The 25,755-nt window shown below is 47.1% G+C and overlaps 1 protein-coding gene across 5 annotated transcripts; it reads left to right on the forward strand.

The window, feature by feature from the left end:
- Window positions 1–1,150: 1,150 nt before the first annotated feature.
- CCDC61 (coiled-coil domain containing 61) lies at window positions 1,151–25,686 on the forward strand. Of its 5 annotated transcripts, XR_013221328.1 has the most exons (15): window positions 1,152–1,282; window positions 4,020–4,176; window positions 5,931–6,013; window positions 7,287–7,447; window positions 7,526–7,678; window positions 7,761–7,971; window positions 12,418–12,500; window positions 12,600–12,793; window positions 14,811–14,889; window positions 21,126–21,184; window positions 22,841–22,916; window positions 23,045–23,114; window positions 23,211–23,283; window positions 24,542–24,880; window positions 25,106–25,686. XR_013221328.1 is itself a non-coding variant. In XM_077285481.1 (14 exons), exons 2-14 carry the CDS (start codon window positions 4,029–4,031, stop codon window positions 24,634–24,636), a joined length of 1,485 nt encoding a protein of 494 aa, XP_077141596.1. In that variant the 5' UTR covers window positions 1,151–1,282; window positions 4,020–4,028; the 3' UTR covers window positions 24,637–25,686. The 5 variants fall into 5 exon arrangements, 4 of the variants coding, with proteins under 4 accessions (XP_077141596.1, XP_077141599.1, XP_077141600.1 ...); XM_077285481.1 differs by having other exon boundaries at window positions 1,151–1,282; window positions 24,542–25,686; XM_077285484.1 differs by having other exon boundaries at window positions 1,213–1,282; window positions 5,697–6,013; window positions 24,542–25,686.
- Window positions 25,687–25,755: the final 69 nt, after the last annotated feature.

Raw genomic sequence — 25,755 nt, forward strand, 5'->3', positions numbered from 1 at the left:
TAGTTTTGATGCCTTTAGTGTGAAATTACAATTTTCATAGTCATGAAAATGCAGAAAAATCTTTAAATGAGAAGGTGTGTCCAAACTCTTGGTCTGTACTGTATATAAATATTTTAATGTTCTAATTATAAACAGGAAGTTACACAGACCCTGTTACATTACCAGCAGCTCGGCTTCTAGTTTTATTCCCCCTTCTCACAAACCCCCCCTTCCCCTTTTTAAAGTTGGTGTAGCGCCAGTGTGTACCTATTTTATCTTTTTGTTTTTGAACAATACTATACCTCACAAAATGTATCCTCTGCGATCTCCTGCTGTAATGTCAGTATTGTCTTTTGCTTCCTCCCCTGCACAGGAGCTGTGGTATGTTCTGTATACGGTCAGACACAGGGGAGATTTTTAAAATGAACTTTCGTTCGTGGGAAAACCCCTTTAAAAAGCAAATATCAACGCCAACATGGCTCCTCCTAAAATGTACGCCAATGACAATGAAAGGAAAGCAGCAAAGGCACAACGTCGAAGACAACAATGGGCAAATGAGACTGTCGAGCAATTCTCAACGCTGCACAGCCCGGCCCCATGGTGCCATTACCGCCATCTAGTACTGATAGCAGTAGCTCTGCGTCCCTGCTGTCTGCCGCTCTCCTCTCTCCGCCAATAACACACTTAGAACGTTTTAGAAACTTTTCCAGAAAAAATTAAAGTTTGTGTTGTTCTTTGTTTATCTGCTGATCTGCAGCTGCGCAATGTAAGGGGGTGAAGGTCCGGGATCAGAGACATCTCCGACCCCAGCAGCTGCAGCAGAGATTCAGCTTTATACACACCACAGGACCGGGGCACAATACTGTAAAGGCGGCAACAGCCAAGAGGAAATACTCAACCCCCCCATTGGTTCCATCTCCCGCATTTGCAAGGTCTCCTGGGACTTGTAGTTCATCAATAACACACTCCCCACCCTCCCAGTACCAGCTCTCCGCCGGGACTCAGTCACGTGTGTCAGGTGGTCAGACCCTTGCGGTTGGCATGGTAACACTTCCGACACCTGATTAAAGTGTAGCCGCTCTAATTGGCTGCTTGGAAGGTCAGATGACCCAAACGTTCGACCAACTGGAACGCCGCTGCCGGAAAAAAGAGGCGGGCTTACCGTTGACGTACGTGAAGTAGAACCAATAGCAGAGCGAGGGTGGCGGATGGGAGCCAATGGGAGTGAAGGGCGGTGTTGTCTTGGGAGACCGGCGGTTTAACTGACCGAGGGGAGCTGCTGAAGGAAGGGGAAGAAAGAAAGGTGAGTGCGGGAGGAGTGCGCGGCTCCGGTGTGTGACGGCGGCGGTGTGCTGTATTCTCCTCCTCACGGTGACTCCTCTGTCCGTGCGCTGCCTGATCCCATTACTGTAATCTGCCACCTGGGTCATGCTCTACTCTTGTAAACTAGTTAATCCCTGTAATACTGAGCTCCAGCCTGTAGCCCCATAACTGTCACAGAACTACAACTCCCAGCATGCGCCTCTCAGACTACTACAGAACTACAACTTCCAGCATGCGCCTCTCTGACTACTACAGAACTACAACTCCCAGCATGCGCCTCTGACTACTACAGAACTACAACTCCCAGCATGCGCCTCTCAGACTACTACAGAACTACAACTCCCAGCATGCGCCTCTCAGACTACCACAGAACTACAACTCCCAGCATGCGCCTCTCAGACTACTACAGAACTACAACTCCCAGCATGCGCCTCTCAGACTACTACAGAACTACAACTCCCAGCATGCGCCTCTCAGACTACTACAGAACTACAACTCCCAGCATGCGCCTCTCAGACTACCACAGAACTACAACTCCCAGCATGCGCCTCTCAGACTACCACAGAACTACAACTCCCAGCATGCGCCTCTCAGACTACCACAGAACTACAACTCCCAGCATGCGCCTCTCAGACTACTACAGAACTACAACTCCCAGCATGCGCCTCTCAGACTACTACAGAACTACAACTCCCAGCATGCGCCTCTCAGACTACTACAGAACTACAACTCCCAGCATGCGCCTCTCAGACTACTACAGAACTACAACTCCCAGCATGCGCCTCTCAGACTACCACAGAACTACAACTCCCAGCATGCGCCTCTCAGACTACCACAGAACTACAACTCCCAGCATGCGCCTCTCAGACTACCACAGAACTACAACTCCCAGCATGCGCCTCTCAGACTACTACAGAACTACAACTCCCAGCATGCGCCTCTCAGACTACTACAGAACTACAACTCCCAGCATGCGCCTCTCAGACTACTACAGAACTACAACTCCCAGCATGCGCCTCTCAGACTACTACAGAACTACAACTCCCAGCATGCGCCTCTCAGACTACTACAGAATTACAACTCCCAGCATGCGCCTCTCAGACTACTACAGAATTACAACTCCCAGCATGCGCCTCTCAGACTACCACAGAACTACAACTCCCAGCATGCGCCTCTCAGACTACTACAGAATTACAACTCCCAGCATGCGCCTCTCAGACTACTACAGAATTACAACTCCCAGCATGCGCCTCTCAGACTACTACAGAATTACAACTCCCAGCATGCGCCTCTCAGACTACTACAGAATTACAACTCCCAGCATGCGCCTCTCAGACTACTACAGAATTACAACTCCCAGCATGCGCCTCTCAGACTACTACAGAATTACAACTCCCAGCATGCGCCTCTCAGACTACTACAGAATTACAACTCCCAGCATGCCCTGATATCTGCTTGAATTGGGCTCTGCTCTGGTTTGGCCAGAGCTTGCCTGCCATTGGCGAGGACCCCTGCGTGCAGAGACTGGGACATGCTGGGACTTGTAGTCTTACATCAGCTGAAGGCCACCACCCTATGACATACAGAATAGAGCAGACTTGTGCTCGCAGCCATGATTGCCCCCGTCCTGACCGTGAACTAAGGGGTGATGTGCATCCTTGCCTCATGTTAGGGAACCCGTCACATCCATAAACACTACCTACCTGCCGGATATAGGGTTAATCTGCATTTAAAGGGAATCTGTCAGTAGGTTGTTGCTATGTAATCCGAGAGCAGCATAATGTAGGGGTGGAGACCCTGATTCCAGTGATGTCACTTACTGGGCTGCTTCCTGCAGTTGTGATACAATCACCGTTTTCTCTGCTGCAGATCTAGCAGTGCGCTGAATGCTGAGCTCTTAATAACCCTGACAACATCACTGTCTGCTTTCTGTGTAAACTGTGCATAGGCAGAAAGCTGCTAATCAGTGCTGGGGGCGTGGCTGGACTAGTCACGTAGTGATCTCTTTCTGATAAAACACTGGTTTTATTGAAACAACATAACACAGCCTAATAAGTGACACATCGCTGGAATCAGGGTCTTTGACAGGTTCCCTTTAGACGTTGCTTAGCTGGTGTTTTGGAACAGATGCATGAGGAAGAAAATGGCATCCTGCTTCGCCCTGCAGCCGTCGGGATGGTGACAGGAGTGGTTACGGCGCGGTCTTACTGTGACAGCTGGGGTCCCGTCGCCGCCATCTTGGTGAATCTATAAGATCCGGCTGCGCTCATGGACTGTTACATTGACTACATGCTGTGATGCTGAAGTCTTGCAGTGTACAGTGCAAATGATAGAAGGTTCAGGTCCCCTAAGGAGACTAAAAAGAATAAAATTTAAGAATATAAAAGAAACTAATTCAAATCATCCCTCTTTTTACTATCCAAAAATAAAGAAATTAAAAAATGAAATATACTTAGTATCCCCGCATCTGTAAAAGTCCAATCTATGAAATATAAAACTACTTTACATCATTTACTTTCAGTTAAGGAAAAAAAAAATCCAAACCCCTTAATTGTCTTTCCCGCCTATACGCCCCTTATGTACACCAAAATGGTGCCGATAAAAACATCTCAATGCACATATAGAAGCCCTCACAACACGGATCCCTCGGTGGAGAAGTCAAAAAGTGATTGATCCCAAATTTTTACATATTTTGTTCACCTTTTGTCTTGACTCAGGATCCTATCATGGACGACCCGGAGATGGCGGAAGCCCGCTGCGTCTTCAGAGGCATCGAGCACGTCCTGCGTGTCCGTAACGCGGGGGAGCGGCTGGAAGTGGAGGTGGAAGACGCGCTGACTACGGACCAGTGGAGGGGGGAGTTTGACGCTGAGTGTGAGTATGGCTTGGTATACAGACGCATCCGTACATGCACAGTGCGCCTGGCCAGCCTGGGGTTACATTCACAAGCTCAAATGCATCCATAGGCCTCCATTGAGCTCACAGATGCCCAAAAAAGTGTCCCCTTGGCTTCCATCTGCAGGAGTAGTCATCAGTGCCTTTATTCTATCGCTGACCTAAGGGCTCGCTCCCACTAGCCATGTGATCGGACAAGTGCGATCCGATAAAAAATCTGATTGCGCTTGGCTGGATGTTAGCCTATGGTGCTGCTCAGATCCGCCATTATTTTCACATGGCGATTCAGCATGCACCAACAATCCCAGCATGCTGCGATCGGCTCACACGCACCCATATAAGTCTATGTGTGGTGTGAAACATCGTGCCGCACTTGGATATCACCCAAGAGCAGTGTGATTCCCGCGGACGCCGGCAATGGAGGAGAAGGAGAACTTAATTTCTCCGTCCACTCCGCAGCTGTGCTCAGATTCGTTAATGCAGGAGGAACGGAGTACAGAGCACTGACCCTCGGACCACACTCCCAGCAGAGCAGGAGCCGAGGGTCATTGGCATATCACACCCGAGGCCATACGCTTATGGGACCCCGGCCTTACTTGTCAGCACCCTGGAGAAAGCCAAAAAGGAGACGCTACCTTGAACCAGTTACTGGCATTAATCATTCCAATTTCTCACACCATCAAAGTGATTTTATTTCATATACCATACTGGGTTTTGTGTTTTTTTTTTCTGTTTTCCTAAACTTGATTATAGCACATAAAGTTCCTGAGCCCCAAAGTAAAATACTGGATACTGGGCCCCCGAGCGATCACAGGTTTTTAATAGTATTGATCCTCACCTATGAGTCAAAAGGAGGCCCCCCCGCTAGGCTCCAGGTTCCCCCCTCCCGCTAGGCTCCAGGTTCCCCTCGCTAGGCACCAGATGGTCGTCTCCCCCCCCCCACTAGGCTCCAGGTTCCCTACCTTGGCTTCAGGCCCCCCCCCCCCCCCCCCCCATCGCTAGGCTCCAGGTTCCCCTCGCTAGGCACCAGGTCCCCCCCCCCCCCCCCACTAGGCTCCAGGTTCCCTCCCTTGGCTTCAGGCCCCCCCCCCCATCGCTAGGCTCCAGGTCCCCCCCCCCCACTAGGCTCCTCCGCTTGGCTTCAGCGCCCCCCAACCCCCCCCCCCCCCCCCACTAGGCTCCAGGTTCCCTCCGCTTGGCTTCAGGCCCCCCCCCCCCCCCCACTAGGCTCCGGGTTCCCTCCACTAGGCTCCATGTCCAGCCCCCCCCCCCCGCTAGGCTCTATGTTCCCTCCGCTAGGCTCCACATGCAACTACACTCACTATAGTTACTCCTCTGCCTGCGAGCGTCCTGAGGTCTGTAAAGTACAATCTATCTAATTGGTAAGTTATAGGCTTCCCTGCTTGGATCTGAAGGTGATTCACAATCTTTATTTTAAGTATGAAAAGCAACTGTTTTTTGTTGTGTTTTTTTTTTTCTCTTTATCCAATTTTTTTCAGAATTTATTCCAACCACATCAGTCCTTCTCTCCAGCATCGATTCTCAATGTGACAAACACGTGGGCCCTTTTCCCAGGAGGCTGTGGACCCCACCATGAGATGTTCAGAGTCTGGAGGAGACACGCGATGAGCAGACTCTCAAGAGCTTTCAGCCTGTGTCTAGTAACTGGGTTTATAGTCGTCAATATTTCCACTGTTTCTTGATTTTCTCATGGTATTTTTACTTGTCACCAGTCATTGAAGACCTCACACACAAGACAGGAAACTTTAAACAATATTCCATCTTCTGCAATATGCTGCACTCCGCTCTCACTCAGGTATTTTTTTTTTTCTCTAACATTATATATCTATCTGATCATAAGGAAAGAGGCAATGTATGACGTTCCTGTAAATACACTTTTAATCTGGTAATCCGGAAAGTCTGCCGTATTCATTTATTTATTTTGCTTGCAATAGTGTAATGTCACTGGATTAGACAATCCAAGAAGTTATCTATGGTTACATAGACCACTAATGTTTGGTGCGGTGGTTTCTGACCTGAGCGATCATAAAGGGAAGAAAAAGCTGTAGACCACAGACAGGGGATCACCAAAAATAAATACTGAATATTTTTATTGAATACAAAAAGCAAAACACACAGTATAAAAACAAGTCACACAAACATGACAGATGGAAAACCCAAAGTAGCTTGTAATAAAGCTTAGAGCACCCCCTCCCTTGGCCCATGCCCATGATATAGAAGGTGACAGCCCACTGTTCACATACAGGATAATAACCTAAAAATGTGGAACACCTGACTGAACATATACCAAGCTAGAAAAACAAATAACCATATGAAAACAGTCCCTGTATGGCTCATTTACACACTATATTGCACCAATACCCCTGTAAAATGCACAGCATCTATCAACTGATCAATAGCTGCTCAGAAATTAATGCAGTAAGAAGGTAGCAACGTTAAGGAATACACAAAGGGGAACTTATACCTGAAAGGTAAAATATAACAGAGGGTTAAATCCCTCCTAACTGCTGAAAAGATGTAAAAGGCAGTTAGTACTCAGGTTTCTGACCTGAACGATTTTCCCCACCAGCGATCACAGTGAAGGGGCTGAAAGAGTCTTACCCCTCTATTGTGTGTCCTGTACTGCCGCACGTCCTATGAGGTAGCACGTCCGCCCTTAAAGCAGTTGTGCCATGAGTATAACTTATTACCTATCCTGCAAATACGTTGATTGCGGCTCGGATCTTGTTAAATCAGGAATACTGGGGTCTGAAATCTGTGCTTTTAATGGAGCCGAGATCTGTGGGGCTGGTGTGCAGCGCTCCACTATCTCTTTTGGTAACATAAACACTTTATTGTGCCTGCTTGATTGTCAGGGGACTCGTAATTGGTAAGGGTCCCTTGGGTGGGCTCCCTAGCAGTCAATAAGCCCTCTTTCACTTCCCACAGGGTAAGCGATGATGTGAAGGTGGCCTAAGTAATCGACTTCAGTTGCAAAGTGTTACTGACATTGTGATGGAAAGTGAATGTGACGCACCAAGTTTTTATGGCTATACTAAACTCCTCTCCATGTCCCATCGTCCCCGCAGAGCAGTGAATCTGTGACCCTAGACCTCCTGACGTACGCTGACTTGGAGTTACTGCGGCACCGTAAAGCTGGAGGAGCGCAGCGTTCAGCACCCCCGGCCCGAAGCGCGTCACTTACATCCAAGCGATACTTGATACTGATCTACTCGGTGGAATTTGACAGGTGAGTCCCGTTGGCGCCTCTCACTTATGACTGTATATTGGCTACGTTGTGTTTGCTCAGGTAATCGTATATTTGCAGGATACATTATCCCCTCCCTCTTCCCTACATTGGCAAGCCAGACCCCGTGCACTTAAGACAAGTCATTCGAGGATTAAAGGATGAACTGGCTGCTCTGAAACTGGCGCCGGGCGAGGAAAGTCGGGAGACGGAGATCCGGAGGCTCCGAGAAGAGTAAGTGTTGTAATGGCCGCTCTTCTTCCCATATCGCCCATCAGATAGTACATAGTTCTGTTTGGTGTTTATCTCTATCTAGGCTACAGCGGGTAACGCAGGAAAAACAAGAGGCCGAACTTGCCTTACAGAGGGTGCAGGACATGGATATTCCTAATGGCAAAGAAGCCAGTCATGTGCGTATCCTGAAGAGAGCGGTGCAGACCCTGGAGTCCGAGCTGCAGAAGGAGAGGGGCAGAAGTCAGCGGCTGGCGAGTAAGAGGAAGGAGGAGTGCAGGCAACTGACGGAGCAGGTAAGGCAACAACAAAACCTTACACATCTCCTTACTCTGGTCTTTAGGGTGCAGCGTTGTATCAGAGCCCCTTTCACCCTTTGCAATGTAGCGTTAAATGTGCAACTTAAGCGATTGTCTACTACTAGGGCAGCCCCTTCTTAAACTAAATGTCTGGCCCCCGATAATATAATGAAGCCTGTACTCCCCTCCTGTGCCAGTGCCGTTCCAGCGGTATCGACACTCGTGGTCCCGGGGCTGTGATGCGGTTGTATGACACGTGATGCCCGGCTCCAAATCAGCACTGTCGTCGCCTTCGGACAAACTGAACATGAGGAGGAAGTCCGGGCTGCAGCTGATCCCTGGCGGCTTTTTCATGTTCAGTTTGTATGATGGCAGAGACAGTGACACCAGCGCTGATAGGGCATCACATGTCACAGCATCGCATCACAGCCCCGGAGAGAGCGAGCGCCGACACCGTGGGAACAGCACCAGCACAGGAGGAGAATATAGGCTTTATTGGGGCTGAACATTTAGTTTAAGAAGGGGCTGTCCTAGTAATGGATAATCCCTTTAACTCCACCATTTTTACAACAATATCGGCAGCAGTGAGGTTGTTTTTTTTTTTTTTTTTTTTTTCCATGTTGATTGTAGCAACTTAACCCCTTCATGACCCAGCCTATTTTGACCTTAATGACCTGGCCGTTTTTTGCAATTCTGACCAGTATCGCTTTATGAGGTAATAACTCAGGAACGCTTCAACGGATCCTAGCGGTTCTGAGATTGTTTTTTTTTCGTGACATATTGGGCTTCATGTTAGTGGTAAATTTAGGTCGATAATTTCTGCGTTTATTTGTGAAAAAAAAACGGAAATTTGGCGAAAACTTGCAATTTTCACATTTTGAATTTTTATTCTGTTAAACCAGAGAGCTATGTGACACAAAATAGTTAAAAAATAACATCTCCCACATGTCTACTTTACATCAGCACAATTTTTAAAATTGTTGAAATTTGACCAGTGATCTCTCATTTTTACAACAAAATTTACAAAACCATTTTTTTAGGGACCACCTCACATTTGAAGTAAGTTTGAGGGTTCTATATGGCTGAAAATACCCAAAAGTGACACCATTCTAAAAACTGCACCCCTCAAGGTGCTCAAAACCACATTCAAAAAGTTTATTAACCCTTCAGGTGTTTCACAGCAGCCGAAGCAACATGGAAGGAAAAAATGAACATTTAACTTTTTAGTCACAAAAATGATCTTTTAACAACAATTTTTTTTATTTTCCCAAGGGTAAAAGGAGAAACTGGACTACGAAAGTTATTGTCCAATTTGTCCTGAGTACGCTGATACCCCATATGTGGGGGTAAACCACTGTTTGGGCACACGGCAGGGCTCGGAAGGGAAGGAGCGCCATTTGACTTTTTGAATGAAAAATTGGCTCCAATCTTTAGCGGACACCATGTCGCGTTTGGAGAGCCCCTGTGTGCCTAAACATTGGAGCTCCCCCACAAGTGACCCCATTTTGGAAACTAGACGCCCCAAGGAACTTATCTAGGTGCATAGTGAGCACTTTAAACCCCCAGGTACTTCACAAATTGATCCGCAAAAATGAAAAAGTACTTTTTTTTTCACAAAAAAATTCTTTTAGCCTCAATTTTTTCATTTTCACATGGGCGACAGGATAAATTGGATCCTAAAATTTGTTGGGCAATTTCTCCTGAGTACACCGATACTTCACATGTGGGGGTAAACCACTGTTTGGGCACATGGTAAGGCTCAGAAGGGAAGGAGCGCCATTTGACTTTTTGAATGGAAAATTAGCTCCAATCGTTAGCGGACACCATGTCGAGTTTGGAGAGCCCCTGTGTGCCTAAACATTGGAGCTCCCTCAGAAGTGACCCCATTTTGGAAACTAGATCCCCCAAGGAACTTATCTAGATGCATAGTGAGCACTTTAAACCCCCAGGTACTTCACAGAAGTTTATAACGCAGAGCCGTGAAAATAAAAAATAATTTTTCTTTCCTCAAAAAAGATTTTTTAGCCCGCAATTTTTTATTTTCCCAAGGGTAACAGGAGAAATTTGACCCCAAAAGTTGTTGTCCAGTTTCTCCTGAGTACGCTGATACCCCATATGTGGGGGTAAACCACTGTTTGGGCACACATCGGGGTTCGGAAGGGAAGTAGTGACGTTTTGAAATGCAGACTTTGATGGAATGCTCTGCTGGCGTCACGTTACGTTTGCAGAGCCCCTGATGTGCCTAAACAGTAGAAACTCCCCACAAGTGACCCCATTTTGGAAACTAGACCCCCAAAGGAACTAATCTAGATGTGTGGTGAGCACTTTGAACCCCCAAGTGATTCACAGAAGTTTATAACACAGAGTCGTGAAAATAAAAAATCATTTTTCTTTCCTCAAAAATAATTTTTTAGCCCGCAATTTTTTATTTTCCCAAGGGTTACAGGAGAAATTGGACCCCAAAAGTTGTTGTCCAGTTTCTCGTGAGTACGCTGGTACCCCATATGTGGGGGTAAACCACTGTTTGGGCACACATCGGGGCTCGGAAGGGAGAGAGCATCATTTGACTTTTTCAACGCAAGATTGGCTGGAATCAATGGTGGCGCCATGTCGCGTTTGGAGACCCCCTGATGTGCTTAAACAGTGGAAACCCCTCAATTCTAACTCCAACACTAACCCCAACACACCCCTAATCCTAGTCTTAACCCTAATTCCAACCCTAACCCTAAGGCTATGTGCCCACGTTGCGGATTTGTGTGCAGATTTTTCCGCACCGTTTTTGAAAAATCTGCAGGTAAAACGCACTGCGCTTTACCTGCGGATTTCCAGTGTTTATGTGGATTTCACCTGCGGATTCCTATTATGGAGCAGGTGTAAAATGCTGCAGAATCCGCACAAAGAATTGACATGCTGCGGAAAATACAACGCAGCGTTTCCGTGCTGTATTTTCCGCACCATGGGCACAGCGGATTTGGTTTTCCATAGGTTTACGTGGTACTGTAAACGTGATGGAAAACTGCTACGTATCAGCAGCGACCAATCCGCTGCGGATCCGCAGCCAAATCCGCACCGTGTGCACATAGCCTAATTCTAACCCTAGCCCTAAGTGCAACCCTAGCCCTAACCCTAACGGAAAAACAAAAATAAATATATTTTCTGTATTTTATTATTGTTCCTACCTATGGGGGTGATAAGGGGGGGGGGGGGGGTGGGGTGTTTATTTACTATTTTTATTTTTTTTTTTTATTTTGATCGCTGTGATAGGTTCTATCACAGCGATCAAAATGTACAGGGAACGAATCTGCCGGCCGGCAGATTCGACGGGCGTGCTGTGCATGCGCCCGCCATTTTCCAAGATGGCGGCGCCCATGCGAGACAACCGAGGACACCGGGAGGGACACCGGGACTAGGTAAGTATGGGGGGGGTGCGATCTGACAGCGGGGAGGGGGGGTGCGATCGGACAGCGGGGAGAAGGGGGTCGGAGGGGAGAGGAAGGCGCTTAGGACAGGACGGAGGGGTAGGGAACACTGATGGTGGCTGCAGATCGCCGCCGTCAGTCGGTGGGGGGGCCAGATCGGGGTCTCCAGCCATGGCCGATGCTATTGCAGCATCGGCCATGGCTGGATTGTAATATTTCACCAATTTTCATAGGTGCAATATTACAGATTGCTCTGATTGGCTGTTTCACTTTCAACAGCCAATGAGAGCGATCGTAGCCACGGGGGGGGGGGGGGGGGGGCGGGGGCGAAGTCACCCCTCCCGGGCTGAAGTACCACTCCCCGTGTTCCTGTAGGTCGGGTGAAATTGGAGTTAACCCTTTCACCCGGCCTGCAGGAACGCGATCATTCTGTGACACCGCATATGCGTCACAGGTCGGATTGGCACCGACTTTCATGACGCATACGCTGTGTCACAGGTCGGGAGGGGGTTAAAGAGATCTTGTCACTAGATTCAGAGCCGGAGTAAAACATAGCTACCTGCAATCGCCCCAGCCAGGCACTGCTTCCTGCTGCTTGTAGATCCGGCAGCATGAATCTAATGACTGGTTCTCTTTAATGCATACATATGTTAATAATATCTGGAGATCTTCCTTAGACTCTGCCTCCAGAGCTGTTTGTAAATGAAAGGGTATGTGTAATGACACAGTCTGCTCTCCTTATCTACATGTCTTACTGGTAACGACCCCTGTCATTTAAGATGTACTCTGGAGGTAGATACTCAGGGGGAGATCTATGTCCGGCCCATAGATCTTAACAGCTCATTTACATAATAAGAAAAATGTGGATTTCTCTGGAATAAGACATCATATCGCAGATATCAAGGTGTCATTTTATTCAGCTTCCTATGACCTGTGTATCCATATAGACGGCTGAGGAGGAATGATCCTAGTGATGGATTCCCTTTAAGAATTTGTTTTCCCCTTCTGATTTGTTTTAATTCAGCTGGAGGAATTGCGAGCTATGGAACGGACCCTTCGCCTGAAAGTAAAAAGTCTAAGCACAGAGCTGGCAATGTATAAAAGAGGGTGAGTTGGGTGAGGGAATGCAGTTCGCTAATTATACAACGTCCTTTTTATTTATTTTTTTTATTAATGGTTCTTCATCATTCAATTTCTTTTTTGCAGACATGTGACACCTACAGCCCCGTCCCGCCAGAGTCGCTCCAGCTCTGCTGGTTCGGGGCCTGTTCATCGAAGCTCATCCAGAGGAGAATCTGCTACAAGGAGAGACCGGTCCACGTCACGGGACAGAAGAGGATTTGGCTCCCGAGAGGGAAGGAGTCTCACTAGGCAGCCGAGACTGTCCCCGTCCCCTGTGGGTAAGTGGCATGCTTTGGCCTATCATCACCTTTTGTAGATGTGCCTGCACTCAGTCTTCCCCATTGCATTCAGGAACATAAAAACTTTGCAGCAAAATGCAAAAAACTTCATCCTTCTATTGATTTCTATAGGAGCAGCCGAAATTCCCCATTGCTACTGTAGCTCCCACTCCTTCATAAGAAGAGCAGGTTTAGATCTCATCCCTTGCAGTGAACTAGATGATTTCCATAAAGGCCGTAGCCTCCACTTGGATATCTGTCCTCCTTGTGCTAGACGCATGAAGGGACATTGATGATTGGTCAAGTAAAGAGGCCATAATAGCTGCTTTGTTTTCTGTTCCGTTCATTCTTGAATTAATTTTTTTTTTTTTTTTTTTTTGAGCTGCAATGTCATGTCCTGCATCTGCTGACCGAAAAACAAGAGACTATGTATGTAAGGGAACCCTTATGGCAAAACAATGGGTGCCTTGTGGATGGACACTGGGTCCTGTGACCACTACAGTTTGTGACAAAATACTAAAATTTTATTTATTGCAGAAAAAAAAAATAAAAACAGAACTTAGTACACTGCCATGGAGCATAGAGCAACTGAAAGCGTTCTTCCCATCTTCAGGCGTCTAGAGATGGACGATAAGATTTGGGGGATCCTTTCTATTGACCAGGTCAGTAGCTGCTGGATAGGAGGCTCGAAAATCTCTCACCTTCCTGGAGGAAAGATACATGGATCTACTGTCCAGCGACCAGAGACTACTGACCTGACTGGTGGACCAGAATCCCATGGATCGATCCGTTCAGACTTAGAATTGTTGGCTCGATCTTGTAAACCAGGGCTGTGGAGTCGGTAAGCCAAACCTCCAACTCCTCAATTTCCATGACCCCGACTCCACCAAAATGGGCTATGACTCCCGACTCCACAGCCCCGTTGTAAACGCAAGTATCTTTGTTACTTGCTGCTTAGTGAAATTTGATTGAGATATTAGTACTTTTTGTTTACAGCTTGTTGCCTTGGAGATCGTCCACCGCTGCTAAACAGAATATGCTCAGTGCTTACAAGCGCTTTTCTGTTGAGCTTGTAAGCACTGTTTTGCAGCTGACCAGGATCTCTGGAGCACGCTGTTACCCCCTAATCTCGGCCAGCTTTTACACAGTGCTTATAAGCTAGGCAGCAGAGGTGGTCGGTCTCTTTGGCAATGAGCTCTAAAGAAAAGAAAATTGTTAATCTCATAAAGAGCCGCACATTTCTATCAGCAGTAAATTGTAAAGGTGCTTGTATTTACAATCACTGTCCGACAATATCTATCTATGAAGATGGGAATTGCTTTATAAAAAGGGATGTCTTGGTGAGTTCTGTTTTTGGGAATGTTTTTGGGTATAAATGTCAATTTTGTCCAGGCAGGGTTTGAAGGAATCGGCCAGGGCTACAATATTAATGACCTATCCTTAGGCCGCAGTCACACCCTCCGTATTTGGTCAGTATTTTACATCCGTAATTGTTCCACTCCTGATTTTGGCCTACAGAGAAGTATATTAGAAACACGTCACCACTTCTGTATTTACCAACCACTGCTTGTTTTAGCTTACAAATACTGATGGGAAAATACTGAATGTGGTCGTAGTATAGGTCAATATCGGATCAGTAGCGGCCCTTGCAATCAGCTGTGAGCAAGGTCCTTCAGCAGCCATGAGAACAGCACAGCGCCATACCCTGTGTAGTGGCCATTCTTGGGTACTGCAGCTCGGCTCCTGTTCACTACACTGTTTAGAAACCTGTGGTAATGTGCAATATGTCATCTTACTGTGCCCCATAGTGTAATAAAACCTGCTAGACCACACAGCAAATAAAAAAAAAAATCATTGCCAGATGCAACCTTTGCACCCTACATTGTGGGCCTCTGGGCACATTATGGGATATGTTGGGCATTACTCCCTCTGACGAGCCTAAAAAAAGATATGAGCAGAGCCTTATAATTATATCATTTTTCCAAACTTCACTTGTGTATAAAATGTTTCCTCTTAGCCATCCGACCCCCTCGATTTGATCCGACTGCCTACATCCGAGACAAAGAACGGAAGCAGAAAGAAACAGACCTAAAAAAGTAAGTGAACACTCTGTGGCCTAAATTTCTCCACCTGAAACGCCCACCTGGCCGTATATTAGGAGGTTTAGAGACGTCACCAGTTTTACCTGTTACCAGCTCAGGATAACACTATAACAGGTCGTCTCTTACATAGATAATGGTGGCCATTTTTACTGACATTTACTGCTGCTGTAACATTTGCTTTACAGTGCGTCTGTCACCCCAAAACTGGATAAATGAGGGCGGCTTAGCCCCCATAAAACTCATCCCTTTCACTTCAGAAAGCCCTTTGTTTCTTATGTTAATCGGGGAGCTTGGATGCTGTCATGTCGGACGCTGTTCAGACCAGGTCGTTCGACAGACAGCGGTAATTCCGCTTTTGACCACTATGTGCTCATTGGTGTCGGCTAGATTTTATCTAGCTGTTCCGGGGTTAATTTACCTGATCCTCGGATTGGAAGCTGGGCCATGCCCATTGCCTTTAAATAGTTCTCCTGATCATTGGGCGTCGCCGATTATAGCTTCTGTCTTGTGCGTTGTTATCTCGGTCTGGAGTGGAGAGCTGGTTGTTGGAGATTCGTTGCTGGTGGTGTATTTTCCTTTGTCTTATTTACTCCTTCCTATATTTGTATTTATTTTGCCCTGCACATTTATAGTGTATTCCTGAGTGACTGCGGCGTGGTGTATATTTTCCTTTATCCTTGTCTGTGCTAACTGTGGGTATTGGTGTATTACCAACACTGGGTGGTGGGCGGAGGTTTCAGCCTAGGGTTGAAACAGGAGACGGGGTGAGGTTCGAGGCCTGGACATGCACACCATCAGTGTAAACTTCAGGTAGAGGGTCAGTCAGGATTTCCCTAGTCTGAGGGAAATTGCAGGGGCCCAGGTTATTAGCTCTCGCTCACCTAGTCTCCCCGTGACATTATAATCGGCCCAACAAAAGAAAAAAAAAGGGGTTTCTTTTTTTTTGTTGTTTTGTCATGGATCCCATGACTTCCATAACCCGCCAGTTGGAGGCGCTGTCCCTACAGGTCACTGAGTTGAGGGGGGCAGTACAGCAACAGGGACTAGCAGTATCTAATGTGCAAGCTGGAGCGACAGGAAGAGTTGCTGAGCCTAAATTTCCTTTGCCTGAAAAATTTGCTGGGGAACGCAGTAAATCTGTTTCTTTTCGTGAAGCTTGCAAACTATATTTCTGTATGCGCCCGATCTCCTCGGGTAATGAGGCTCAGCGTGTGGGCCTGGTGTTATCACTGTTAAGCGGGGATCCCCAAGCATGGGCGTTTTCTTTGCCATCTGATTCTGCTGCATTTGACTCTGTGGAGAGTTTTTTTTCCTCTCTTGGGAAAATCTACGATGAACCTGACAGAATGGCTCTAGCAGAATCTAAGATACGCACTATTCGCCAGGGGGAGCGAGTTGCAGAGGATTACTGTTCTGAATTTCGTCGCTGGGCGATCGATACACAATGGAATGATCCAGCATTGCGGAGTCAGTTTTTACATGGGATTTCTGGAAGGGTTAAAAAAGCCCTTCTGATGTACGAGACTCCTGCTTCTCTAGATTCTGCTATGAGTCTGGTTGTCCGCATCAGGGGGAGCATGAGACACCGCCTATGGGAGAGGGTTTAGGTTCACGTGAGGTTGCTGCAGGTGAGCCCACGGAGCCTATGCAAATCGCAGGGGTGTCACATGTGAAGCGTCGAGCCCCTGAGCTCAGGAAGCAGGGAGCCTGTTTTTACTGTGGTAAAACTGGTCATTTTATTAACATCTGTCCTCTGCTGTCTAAGAAAACGCAACGGCGGAAAACTTCTAAGCTCAGAGGGTGTGGAGGAGACCAATCTGAGCTTATGTACAGTGGGGCAAAAAAGTATTTAGTCAGTCAGCAATAGTGCAAGTTCCACCACTTAAAAAGATGAGAGGCGTCTGTAATTTACATCATAGGTAGACCTCAACTATGGGAGACAAACTGAGAAAAAAAAATTCCAGAAAATCATTGTCTGTTTTTTTATCATTTTATTTGCATATTATGGTGGAAAATAAGTATTCATCTACATCTAATTTACATCATCTACCTATGATGTAAATTACAGACGCCTCTCATCTTTTTAAGTGGTGGAACTTGCACTATTGCTGACTGACTAAATACTTTTTTGCCCCACTGTATATCCTCCATGGTGGTTTCTCAGTGCATGCTCCCTGCTAAGGTTTTTATCGCTGGCAGTGAGCTGGCAATTACTGTTTTTGTGGATAGTGGTTCAGCCACAAATCTCATTGATGAGGAGTTTGCGCGCACAGCAGGTTTTAGGATTGAAAAACTGTCTCATCCTATCCGCGTGGTCACCATCAATGCTGCTCCTCTCTCTCAGGGATTTGTGGCTGAGGTGAAACTCCACATTGGGGTTCTACATTCCGAGCAGGTTACATGTAAGGTGCTCAGGAATCTTCCTGCTCAGGTGGTTTGGGGTTTTCCTTGGTTGTCTATGCACAACCCAGGTAATTGACTGGAAAACTCAGGACATAATTCGGTGGAGCGAGTTCTGCCAGGAGAATTGCCTGGCCACATGTGTGGCTGCGGTGACTTCAAGCGTTCCGGAGTCACTTCTGGATTTTGTGGATGTGTTCTCTGAGAAGGGTTGTTCAGAGTTGCCACCACATCGTCCCTATGACTGTTCTATCAGGTTTAAACCAGGGGCCAAATTGCCTAAAGCAAGGATGTTCAACATCTCCAGTCCGGAGAGACAAGCGTTAAAAGATTATATTGCTGAAAGCTTGAGCAAAGGGCACATCAGGCCGTCATCCTCGCCGGTGGCAGCAGGGTTCTTCTTCGTGAAGAAGAAAGATGGCGGATTACGCCCGTGTTTGGATTTCAGGGAGTTGAACCAGATTACGGTTCGTAATCCATACCCTATGCCACTGATACCAGATTTGTTCAACCAGGTGGCAGGTGGTAAGTGGTTTACCAAGCTTGACCTCAGGGGGGCGTACATCCTCATAAGAGTCCGTCAAGGTGATGAGTGGAAGACGGCTTTTAATACCCCTGAGGGTCATTTTGAAAATTTGGTGATGCCATTTGGGTTGACTAACGCACCTGCAGTGTTCCAACATTTCATCAATGATGTGTTCTCGCATGTTTTGGGGAAATTCGTTATCGTGTACCTAGATGACATCCTCATATATTCTTGCGACCGTGAGGCTCATTTAGATCATGTCAGGCAGGTGTTACAGCTCCTCAGAGAGAATAAGCTGTATGCTAAACTTGAGAAATGTGTATTTTCTGTTCAAGAGTTGCCTTTCTTGGGTTATATTGTGTCTGCTTCTGGTTTTAAAATGGACGCCGCTAAGGTGCAGGCGGTGCTGCATTGGGAACGTCCTGATAACCTGAAAGCACTTCAGCGGTTCCTTGGGTTTTCTAACTACTATAGGAAGTTTATCAAAGATTTTTTATCATTGCTAAACCGCTTACTGACATGACTAAAAAGGGTACCAATTTCTCCGTTTGGCCTGAGGCTGCTGTGCGCGCATTTGAATTTCTTAAGAACAGTTTTTTTCAGCCCCCATTCTTGTGCAGCCAGACGTATCAAAACCTTTTGTTGTGGAAGTCGATGCGTCTGAGATTGGTGTGGGGGCGGTACTATCACAAGGCTCATCTTTGAGTGATTTGCGTCCATGTGCCTATTTCTCCAAGAAACTGTCGTCCGCCGAACGTAACTACGATATCGGCAACAGGGAGTTGTTGGCAATCAAGTTGGCCTTTGAGGAATGGCGACACTTCTTGGAGGGGTCGGTACATCATGTTACTGTTATTACCAATCATAAGAATCTGCTGTATTTGGAGTCAGCCAAGCGTCTCTTCCCCAGGCAGGCTCGCTGGGCATTGTTTTTCACACGGTTCAATTTTGTTGTCACTTACAGACCGGGGTCTAAAAACACTAAGGCGGATGCTCTGTCCAGGTGTTTTCCGGGGGGAGAACCTCGGGAGGATCCAGTACCCATCCTCCAAAAGGGTGTTGTGGTTTCGGCTCTCACTACCGAGGTGGAGGCTGAGATTGCCGAGGCTCAGGAGGAGGTACCATCTGAGCTTCCCATCAACAAATCTTTTGTACCGCTTCATCTCCGCTTAAAGGTTTTGGCGGAGCATCATGATGCTGTCCTGGCTGGCCACCCAGGGGTTAGAGGTACCTTGGAGTTGGTGTCACGTCGGTTTTGGTGGCCCAAGATCCGACAGGACGTGGTCTCATACGTGTCAGCTTGTACCACGTGCGCTAGGGCTAAGACGCCCCGCACCCGTCCTGTTGGCACACTACTTCCTCTTGAGGTACCTAGTAAGCCATGGACAGAAATCTCCATGGATTTCATCACTGATTTGCCCTCATCAGCTGGGAACACGGTCATCTTGGTGATTGTTGATCGGTCTTCAAAAATGTCGCACTTTGTGTCTTTGCCTTCTTTACCTAACGCTAAGACTCTGGCTCAGGTGTTTGTGCAGGAGGTGGTCAGACTTCATGGGGTTCCGTCTGACATCGTGTCTGATAGGGGGTCTCAGTTTGTGGCAAAATTGTGGAAAGCATTTTGCTTACGGCTGGGGATCAAGTTGTCTCATTCTTTGGCGTTTCATCCTCAGTCAAATGGTCAGACTGAGCGTATGAACCAAAATTTGGAACAGTACCTACGCTGCTTTGTCTCTGATAACCAGGAGGAGTGGTCTACCTTTCTTCCTTTGGCTGAGTTTGCCATCAATAATCACCGCCAGGAGTCGTCTGGGGAGTCTCCGTTTTTTTGTGTTTACGGGCTACATCCTCAATTTTGTACTTTGAGTCAGAGGGGCTCTTCCAGCGTTCCGGAGGAGGACCAGTTAGGAGCACAATTGTCGTCAGTCTGGAGGCGAGTTAAACAGCGCCTGTTGAGTGTGGGTGCTAGGTACAAACGTGTGGCTGACAGTAGGCGTGTGCCAGGTCCGGACCTGGGTGTGGATGACTGGGTGTGGTTATCCACAAAAAACATAAGACTCAAAATACCATCCCTTAAATTGGGTCCACGGTTTATTGGTCCATTTAGGGTCACCGCCGTCATTAACCCAGTAGCGTACCGATTGGAGCTCCCTACGGTGTATAAGATACACAACGTGTTCCACAGGTCTCTTCTAAAGAAGGTCGTGGGTTCTGTGGACGCGGCGCCTATGCCACCTCCAGTCTTGGTGGATGGTAATTTGGAATTTGAAGTCTCCAAGGTGGTTGACTCTCGTGTAGTGCGCCGCACTTTACAGTACTTGGTACACTGGCGAGGTTATGGGCCTGAGGAGAGGTCCTGGGTACCAGCCTCGGACGTTCATGCTGACCGGCTGGTCAGGTTGTTTCACCGCCGTCATCCGGACAAGCCGGGTCCTATAAGCCGTGAGGGCCCTGGGGTCCCTCGTAGAAGGCGGGGTACTGTCATGTCGGACGCTGTTCAGACCAGGTCGTCCGACAGACAGCGGTAATTCCGCTTTTGACCACTATTTGCTCATTGGCGTCGGTTAGATTCTATCTAGCTGTTCCGGGGTTAATTTACCTGATCCTCGGATTGGAAGCTGGGCCATGCCCATTGCCTTTAAATAGTTCTCCTGATCATTGGGCGTCGCCGATTATAGCTTCTGTCTTGTGCGTTGTTATCTTTGTCTGGAGTGGAGACCTGGTTGTTGGAGATTCGTTGCTGGTGGTGTATTTTCCTTTGCCTTATTTACTCCTTCCTATATTTGTATTTATTTTGCCCTGCACATTTATAGTGTATTCCTGAGTGACTGCGGCGTGGTGTATATTTTCCGTTATCCCTGTCTGTGCTTACTGTGGGTATTGGTGTATTACCTCTTCACTGGGTGGTGGGCGGAGGTTTCAGCCTAGGGTTGAAACAGGAGACAGGGCGAGGGTCGAGGCCTGGACATGCACACCATCAGTGTAAACTTCAGGTAGAGGGTCAGTCAGGATTTCCCTAGTCTGAGGGAAATTGCAGGGGCCCGGGTTATTAGCTCTCGCTCACCTAGTCTCCCCGTGACAGATTCCCCCCTTGGGGGGTGGTAAGTGGCTCGACTGACTGCAGTGAGTGCTCACACGTCCATGTGGGAACATGGCTGCAGCTGAAAATGAATAGCCCGGAGTCTTGTTAGGTGCAGGTGAATGTTCTGTGTGTGCGAAGCTTTAGTACTCGCCAGCACAACCTGTGCGTACATGGATATGAGAGATGCAGATAATTATGTAATACCTTATTTAATTTATTTAGATGTCGGCGACTTTCCAGTTCCCCCTCCAGTAGGAGAGGCCAGAGGCTCAGCTCATCAGGTACCTCATAAAAATGTACATGTTTATTTGCAGGCTCATCCTCAGAGATATGGGTTAATACTTAAAGGGAACCTATCACCCCAAAAATCGTATCTGAGCGGCGTCCACCGGCATCAGGGGCTTATCTACAGCATTCTGTAATGCTATAGATAAGCCCCCGATGTATCCTGAAAGATGAGAAAAAGAGGTTATATTATATTCACCAGGGGTTGTCCCGCTGCTTTCCTGTTCTGGTCCGATGGGCGTCGCAGTCCAGTCCAGCGCCTCCTATCTTCATGCGATGATGTCCTCTTGTCTTCATGCTCCGGCGCAGGCATATTTTATCTCCCTGTTGAGGGCAGAGCAAAGTACTGCAGTGCGCAGGCGCTGGGCCTCTCTGACCTTTCCGGCGACTGCGCACTGCAGTACTCTGCTCTGCCCTCAACAGGGAGATAAAATATGCCTGCGCCGAAGCTACGACAGTAAGCAAAGAAGACTACGTCATCGCATGAAGATGGGAGGCCCCGGACCGCGACTCCCATCGGACCCGGACCGCAGCAGGTCCGTCCCTGGGTGAGTATAATCTAACCTTTATTTCTCATCTTTCAGGATACATCGGGAGCTTATCTATTGCATTACAGAATGCTGTAGATAAGCCCCTGATGCCGGTGGGCTTAGCTCAGATACGATTTGTGGGGTGACAGACTCCCTTTAAGACTTCAGAGACGCGACTGCAGACTTGTGAATCCTCACATCACGCCCAATGCGCGCTGTGAAGATTCTGCAGTGCCAACGGCAAGACCAAGCAGTCCAGTGACCGCAAGTGTGCGATTTGCATACACCTGGCCACATTCCAACTAGACGTGTGCGAGCTTGCTCAATTCATTTGTATCTGGCGAGGCCACGCATGTCTAGTGGGAATGTGGCCAGGGGTATGCATATCGCACACTTGCGGTCACTGGACTGCTTGTTATCGCTGTCAGCATCGGAGCATGTTCATTGTATGTGATGTGAGGATGCACAGGTCTGCAGTCATGTATAATGACAGCAGACTTTCCTGAAAAGCCTGGACAACACTTTTATGCATTCTGCACACTGTCAGAGTGTCTGTGTTTAACAAAACAATATATAAATAGAGCTACTACTCGACCTCCAGGGGGAGGGGAATGATTTCAACAGCGCTGCCGCCAATCCCTGAGCTCAGCAGATTTTGGTTTGAGGTGTCACAGCTCGCCTCCTCCTGTACAATGACTGATAACATCTCTATATACAGTAGATAACACAGGATCCACCATTCACAATAGGTGATGTCACAGCTCACCTCCTCCTCCTGTACAATGACTGATAACATCTCTATATACAGTAGATAACACAGGATCCACCATTCACAATAGGTGATGTCACAGCTCACCTCCTCCTCCCTTCAGAATGACTTGCTGTGATTAGCATGTGAGCAGATTAGAAGTCTTTGGAGCTTCTAAAGCTGCCAAACAAAAGATCAATGTGCCCAACAGGAAATAGGGGTCTTAAATTAGGGCTAGTGACAAGTTGTTTTGTCCAAAAACAAACAAACAAAAAAAAGTGTGTAGAAATCAATAGATGAGTGTATCAGATTGGAATCACTATTGAGCATGTCGGCCTCTATTATCACATAGTAACCTATTCATTCTCCAACAGTTGAAAGCATTCGGAGTCATCGATCGTATCAAAGCTCCGGGGATGACATGGACTATGCTGAAGCCCCCCGCTGCAGGTAATGGGGCTGACCCCACTATATACTATGTACACAGGCTGATTTCAGAAGTCTCACAATTCCGTCTCGTGCCTTTCCTGTATGGGAGATTTCCATGTCATTCATTATCTGCACTGCCCCTGTTACAGTGGTGACACACAACCTGCAGCCGGCGGCCGGAAACCCTTCACCCATTCCTCCTGGAACACCCGAAATGGTGTAAGTCTGCACGCTACCCCATCTTCTGTTCTTAGCATTAGGAATTTCTTTGTTCGTGTGATTGATTATTTTTTATTTATTTTTTCCTTTCTGAAGGGCAAGAAGGATAGGTTCCTGCCCAAAAAGAGACTTTCCAGCACTCCAACATACAACCGTAAAGTTGAGAAAGGTATGTGCAAGGACAAAAAAAAAGAAGAAAAAAAAAAAAAAAAGCTAAAATACAATATACACCACCTTTTTTTTATTACGAAGTTGTTCCTTTCCCTTTATCATTATATCCTTGATAGGATCTCCTGAGGCCGTTGGGGTGTGCGCACACTGCGTCTTTTTCAGGCACATTGTGCCACATAAAATGAACATAGTCCACAGCAATGTCAAAACAACTGCGCACATCTTCTGTCTTGTCTCAGCTTGAGGCTTTGGAAAACTTAGAAATATAAGTTACAGTAACAAAACTGAGAACAACTCGCCCTCCCCTGGTCCAGCACACCTCCACTGCTTCTGCACGTGGCATTGAGTCACGTCCACAGCGCTGCAGCCATTCGCTGAGTTCAGCATCTAGGTAGACAGCACCAGACCCTGAGCTCACTGATTGGCTGCAGCGCTTTCAAAGTGACATCAGACAGTGGTGCAGCAATGGAGACACTGTGCCGGACCTGGGGAAGGTGAGTAGTACACCATTTGTCTTGTTATAACTACCACAACTTCTGTAATGGCCGTACCTGACTCCAATGAGAGCTGCTATTATGCGTGGAGAAGACGGAAACCGATCAGCTATTCATCATGGACACTGGGAAATATTGGGTCAATGCTGCCGAAAACTCTAGTAAAAATAGCTAGTTTTTTTTTTTTGTCTGTTTGTTTAGATCCAGATATAGATTTCTAATAGATATTTTAGTGTCTATATTCTTCTAATAATCCAAAAACCTGTTGGGTTTTCTGTAATGAGAATTTAAAGGGATTGTTTGGTACTTTTATATTGATGGCGTATCCATTGGACGGGTTATCAATATCATGTTGGTGGGGAGCATCACCTTGTAATGTCAGCGATCAGCTGTTCTTGGTCCCGGTGGCAGCCGGATGTGATCGGTTGCGGAGCTGCATGGCACAGGCCCGTCTACTATATAGACACCACGTCTGAGTACTGTGCATCCGCCCCCAATGGAATGAATAGCAGTGGGCTCTGTAGTACCCCACTGCGGCCAATGTTCAGTGGACAGACCTGCCGCCAACCAAGATAGTTAATTGAGGGGGTGGTTCATGTTATACCTCCCCCCCCCCACCGATCTGATATCGATGACTCCTCTCAGGATGGGACATCTATATAAAAGTACTGGACAACCCCTTTAAAGGTCACCTGCTGTAGATCTACACTTTTGTTTTTTTTAATATGTAACCACACTTTTCATGTTTTCTCCCAAATCCAGAGAACCGCCTTGACCCACTGTGTGACCTGTCTGATATCGATGCTCGACTGCAAGCATTACAGGATTACATGAGAAACCTGGACACGCGCACCTAAGAAGGCCTCCCTAAAGCGGGGATCCGTTTTGACAATCTGGCTTCCAGGTTTTAGGACATCACTGTATAATTGGGGCCAGGCTGCACCAATGGACACCAGGAATGACCTTCAGACTCAATGTGGAGTTTTTACTTTGCTATACTAAACATGCACAGGGGGTGCACTTTAGAGAAAAGTACCACTTATCCGACTAATTAGTGATGAGCGCATGTGCTGGGATAAGGTGTTATCTGAGTATGCTCTGGTGCAAGGTGTTATCTGAGCATGCTCTGGTGCTAACCGAGGGTCCTCAGCGTGCTCGAATAATATGTTTGAGTTCCCGCGGCTGCATGTCTCGCGGCTGTCATTTCCTGTTTGTTAGGCAATCCCTGCATGTTTTGCAACTGTCTCTGTGCTGTTCGACCACGGGGACTCGAACACATTATTCGAGCACGCGGAAGACACTTGGTTAGCACCCGAGCATGCTCAGATAACACCTTATCCCAGCACGTTCGCTCATCACAACAGAAGTTCTGATAGTTGTGACAAACAGCGCCGCACAATGCTACGCCATCTGCAATGGAAGAAACCAACATGCCAACCGTAATGGAGACTAAGGGCAAATGTGCACAGCAGCTAACCTACAGACTTGGCATCCGTCCACCATCTTTGAATACTCATCTGCTTTCTTCCAAATAATAATTATTGCAATAGCGAAGGTTATTCCAGAACTTCCCATGCTGTAATGTTTATTTTGCTCCCTGTTACTGCAGATACCAGCGGGGAGATAGATCTGTGACTGTAGCCATACACTGTGCACATTCCGCAATGTGCAGCCTCGCTGAAGGGCTGATATGTGGCCCCCGATAGCCGCTTATGATTTGTTGGAACTTTGTGTATTTATTTAATTCCTTACTTCTTGGTGGGTGCATGGGAAGATTATTAGTATGTGGTTTTTTTTTGTTTTTTTTTATATAATAGAAGAAATTGTATTTATTTTGATGTGAATTTTAATGTTGCAACTGTTGAAAACATTTTAGGTTTTAAAATATATTTGTATTTAATCAGAAATTGTATTATCATTCTTTACCTTGCTTATTCAATTTTTGTTTCTTGACTTAATTTTTTTGTCTGCCATTA

Source organism: Ranitomeya variabilis, chromosome 2 (assembly GCF_051348905.1).
Source record: "Ranitomeya variabilis isolate aRanVar5 chromosome 2, aRanVar5.hap1, whole genome shotgun sequence".
Classification (NCBI taxonomy): domain Eukaryota; kingdom Metazoa; phylum Chordata; class Amphibia; order Anura; family Dendrobatidae; genus Ranitomeya; species Ranitomeya variabilis.

Excerpts from the sequence above, each read along its gene's own strand:
- CCDC61 (XM_077285481.1), top strand. The coding sequence starts at position 4,029 with ATGGACGACCCGGAGATGGCGGAAGCCCGCTGCGTCTTCAGAGGCATC. Across the intron at positions 7,448-7,525 it reads TACTCGGTGGAATTTGACAG|GATACATTATCCCCTCCCTC; the intron begins GTGAGTCCCGTT and ends GTATATTTGCAG. Across the intron at positions 23,284-24,541 it reads CAACCGTAAAGTTGAGAAAG|AGAACCGCCTTGACCCACTG; the intron begins GTATGTGCAAGG and ends TCCCAAATCCAG.